Source organism: Echinops telfairi, unplaced genomic scaffold, assembly GCF_000313985.2.
Source record: "Echinops telfairi isolate 266 unplaced genomic scaffold, ASM31398v2 ScPeMD7_60;HRSCAF=208, whole genome shotgun sequence".
Lineage (NCBI taxonomy): Eukaryota > Metazoa > Chordata > Mammalia > Afrosoricida > Tenrecidae > Echinops > Echinops telfairi.
Genome location: NW_022103958.1, coordinates 43,739,243 through 43,743,047, shown reverse-complemented (window position 1 = coordinate 43,743,047; position 3,805 = coordinate 43,739,243). Strand labels below are relative to the sequence as shown.

General features: G+C 37.7%; 1 protein-coding gene across 1 annotated transcript in view; it reads right to left on the bottom strand.

Moving 5' to 3' along the window:
- Positions 1-3,805, bottom strand: part of STK33 (serine/threonine kinase 33) — a 222,361-nt gene that overhangs the window by 65,781 nt on the left and 152,775 nt on the right. The window contains exons 10-11 of the mRNA XM_045290987.1: positions 2,455-2,567; positions 1,954-2,039 (exon numbers count right to left, since the gene is read on the bottom strand). Of these exons, the coding sequence (XP_045146922.1) occupies positions 1,954-2,039; positions 2,455-2,567 (199 nt within the window). The remainder of the gene's footprint in view (positions 1-1,953; positions 2,040-2,454; positions 2,568-3,805) is intronic.

Genomic DNA, 3,805 nt, shown 5'->3' with positions numbered 1-3,805 from the left:
AGGGGGGAGGGGGCAGGGAGGGGGGAAATGAGCAAATGATATTAAGGGCTAAAGTGTAAGGCAGGTGTTTTGAGATTGATGAGGGCAACAAATGTACATATATGCTTGACACAATGGATATATGTATGGACTGTGATGGGAATTGTACAAGCCCTCAATAAAATAATTTTTTTTTAAAGAATATGCCAATTTATATTTAGGGTATCATCATATCAGGTATCACCAAGCAACTGACATAAGCAATTAACAGATGCTCAATGGGTTTGGGGTTTTTTTCCCCAATAGATGCATCCTGTTTAGGAATACTCCCAAGTGTCTCTAAATATCTTCAATCTGAATCCTCAGGTATTTTCTGACATACTGACAGACCTTTTCACTTACTGGATCATTCATTCACTAAGTAATTATTTACTGAGTATTGCAGGTTCAGCTGCATATTTTGCAGAGCCTTAAACATGACTTCAAGTCTAGAGGTGAACAGTCCGGGCTTAATAAGGACACACTATGAACTCAGAGCCCTGGCCCCTTGCTTCTTGACATTTTGCCATCGTCATAGTATAAATTCCACTTTGTGGTCTAAAGTGGCTTCCCTAACTCCAGCTACCACATCAGTATCCCAGTCACCAAGAAAGAGGAAGAGTTTGAGAACTATGCATTTCCTTCATTTAAGAGCACCTCTTGGAAACTGCACACATGGCCACTTGCAAGTCACGACTATCATAATGCCAGTAAGAAAGACTCAGGAACAAATTCCTTTAATTGCATAGCAATGTTTCTAGATAAAAGTCAGAAACTTTAGGAGCACAAAAGTTAGAGAAGATTGGAAGGAACGTAGCAATCTCTTCCAAATAACATTCTGGTTTCAGGGATACAAAGATCAGTGAGATATAGGGTCTATGCTTGTGGCCTTTAGCCTAATAACAGAAAGCAATATGCAAACAGTAATCACTCAAGAGTCAAACAAGCTAACAACCACTGTTTGAAGACACTGATATAAGTCCTCCAAAGAGAAATATCACTGAACTTTACAAACTATTCTCAAAAGTTCATAGTTTTAATAATGAACATTTCTTCACTCTATTCTACTGTATAAGTTATAACATTGAGTAAAGATCACTTAAATGCATAAGCGTGTGTGTGTGTGTGTGTGTGTGTGTGTGTCACACACAAGGGGTACCCTACAAAAAAACTGAAATTTTTATTTTTCAAAGTTATGTATTTAAATTTTTTTTTATAAAACAGCCTTATCACCTTCAAAGTACTCTCCATTAAGCTTAATATATTTGCCAAATCTGTGATTCCATTCTAGGAAACATTTTCCAAACTCATCTGTTTGGATGGCTGACAGCACCTCCCTCCTTTTTCTGCACCTCTTCTATGTCGTCAAATTGCTGTCCTTTCATGTCCTCTCCATTCGTGGAAACAAAAAAAAGACGCATGGAGTGAGGTCAGGTGAATCAAGTGTGTGGGGCAAGAGAGGCATGCTGGGTTGTTGGGGTTTTTTTGCCAAAATCTGGTGCACTGAAATGGCTGCTTGAGCAGGTGCAGTGCCATGGTGGCAAAACCAATCCTCTGTCTGCCACAAATCAGGCCTTTTTTGTCACACACTTTACACAATCTTTTCAGAGCCTCTAAACTGCAGGATAAGCAGCCTGATCTGGTGGAATGAATTCCAAGTGCACTGTACCCCTCACATCCCAACCAGTTTTGGGGGTATCCCCTCATATATCACCAAACTGTGTGGTTATAGCTGTAACAACTTGGAAATATCACTTCAACAATGTGCCACGACTCAATAATCTAAGTTGTTGTCTGATGAAACTAATTGAATGCTTTAGGAAAAAATATATACACTACAGATACCAGAATATGTACAATATGCACAAGAATAAACTATAAGGTCACAGTGCTACCACGCCAGAAAGGAAAGAACTAAATGCTGTTGCGGCTTACTGTTATCCACTGGGTGTCTAGCAATTCCTTGGCTGTGATTCTGTGAGCAGGGTCCACTTTCATCAGTTGTTTCAAAGCACTTGTAGCTGCAAATATGGAGATAGTTTGAAAATCTTACTCTTCTTCATTATAACTAATATTCATTTTTCCAACTTATTTAAGTTTGAGTTTGTATGACATGGAAAAATGCCAATTGCAAAATAAACTTCATCAGTGTAGATAGCTAATAAGTTAAAGGCACAAACTGTTTTATTGCCTGGACTCTCTAAGAATGGCCTAGGGTAAAAATTAGTCTGATGATCATCAAATTCACTCTTCTTGTTAGAATCTTTATTAAAAAATCACAATGAAAATAACATTAATTCCTTAAGTAAATAATGTTTGCTTTATTTACACAAGAAAGTGTAATGACTAAGCAGGTTTCAAATATCTGAATTACTGACTGAGTTTATTATATTAGCTATACTTGCACTAGTAAATGGTAAAGACGTCTATCCTTACCATATTCAGTTACGGAATCCCAGACTGGATCTTCAAAATGTAGCTCTCCCTTTCTTATTAGTTCAAAAAGTTTATCTTCTGAGTTTGCCAAAAAGGGAGGTTCTCCACATAATCTACAACAAAGGAAATTGTGTGTGTGGTTATTTTAAATTAAAAATACACAAAATAATCAAAACAAAGCTATTAAAAATTAAGGTTTTAGAGGCGTTGGAGGTAGAAGCCCGTCATATTTAAATCAAAGGAAGAAATGGATACTTCTCTGGATATAGAAGAGGATTGTACTAGATCAGTGCTAGGCTCTTACCTCAGCTGGGAGAGATGACCTAGTAAGAGCAGTAGTATACAGTTGTACATTGAAACCCCCAGATTTGCAAAAAGTCCCCCAATTCTTTCACCTGGTGAAAGACTGAGTTTATATGGGACTAAAATAAGTGGCCGGGGCTGGGGAAGGGTGGGGAGTACGTGTGAGTTCATGTACACGGTAGTGAGGAGGGACACTGCAGCATGGGCAAGAGTAAAGAAATGTGGGAAAACACAACCCAACCGGGGCTAATTGAGAAATATACAGAGTTACCAGATGGCCATGAAGAAACTGAATCAACTGTAAAACACGATACAAATGCAATGATAATAATAAACCAAGAATAACCCTAGGACTGTCAATGGGCTCTGGGTCACAGCCAAAAGGCCATTTAGATGGCCATACTTCCTCAACTGTAGTATTCAAAGTAAAGCTCTAAATGAGGAATATTAGGTGACGATGACTGGACTCTTCACTTAGGAAGACTAAAAGCTAATGCAGGCAAAACCATGAGTAGTGTTTATAAGCATAGACTTGTTTGTGCGTTCTATAATATAGGAACTCTGTAAATTTAGAATCCTTTCCAATTAAGTACTGTACTTCACAAAGAATATAGCAATTCTTTGAAACAACCACTTCAATAAGTGTTCCAATACTGCAAGGATGTACTTAAAGGCTTAGCTCACTTCTTCAGGCTGTATCCTTCGCCATTATGACCAACCTTGACATAGGAGGCCGAGCACCTTTTCCCAAGGACCAGCAGACGGAAGTTGGACTTGGCCTCCCCACAGAAGCACCTCTGCATGTTTATTCTCCAGCTCTCAGAATTATGTTTTCCCGTTTTATTGTTGAAGGAATAAAATGGTATAATTCAAATACACTGCTCTAACAGTTAATATAGTATGTCCCTAACATAATAATCTAAGTCTTTTAAAGATTAGTGTTTTTTGTTTTTTGTTTTTTGTTTTTTTTTTAATCAATTTATTGGGGCTCATACAATTCATCACAATACATAGATCAATTGTATAAAACACATCTATACATTTGTTG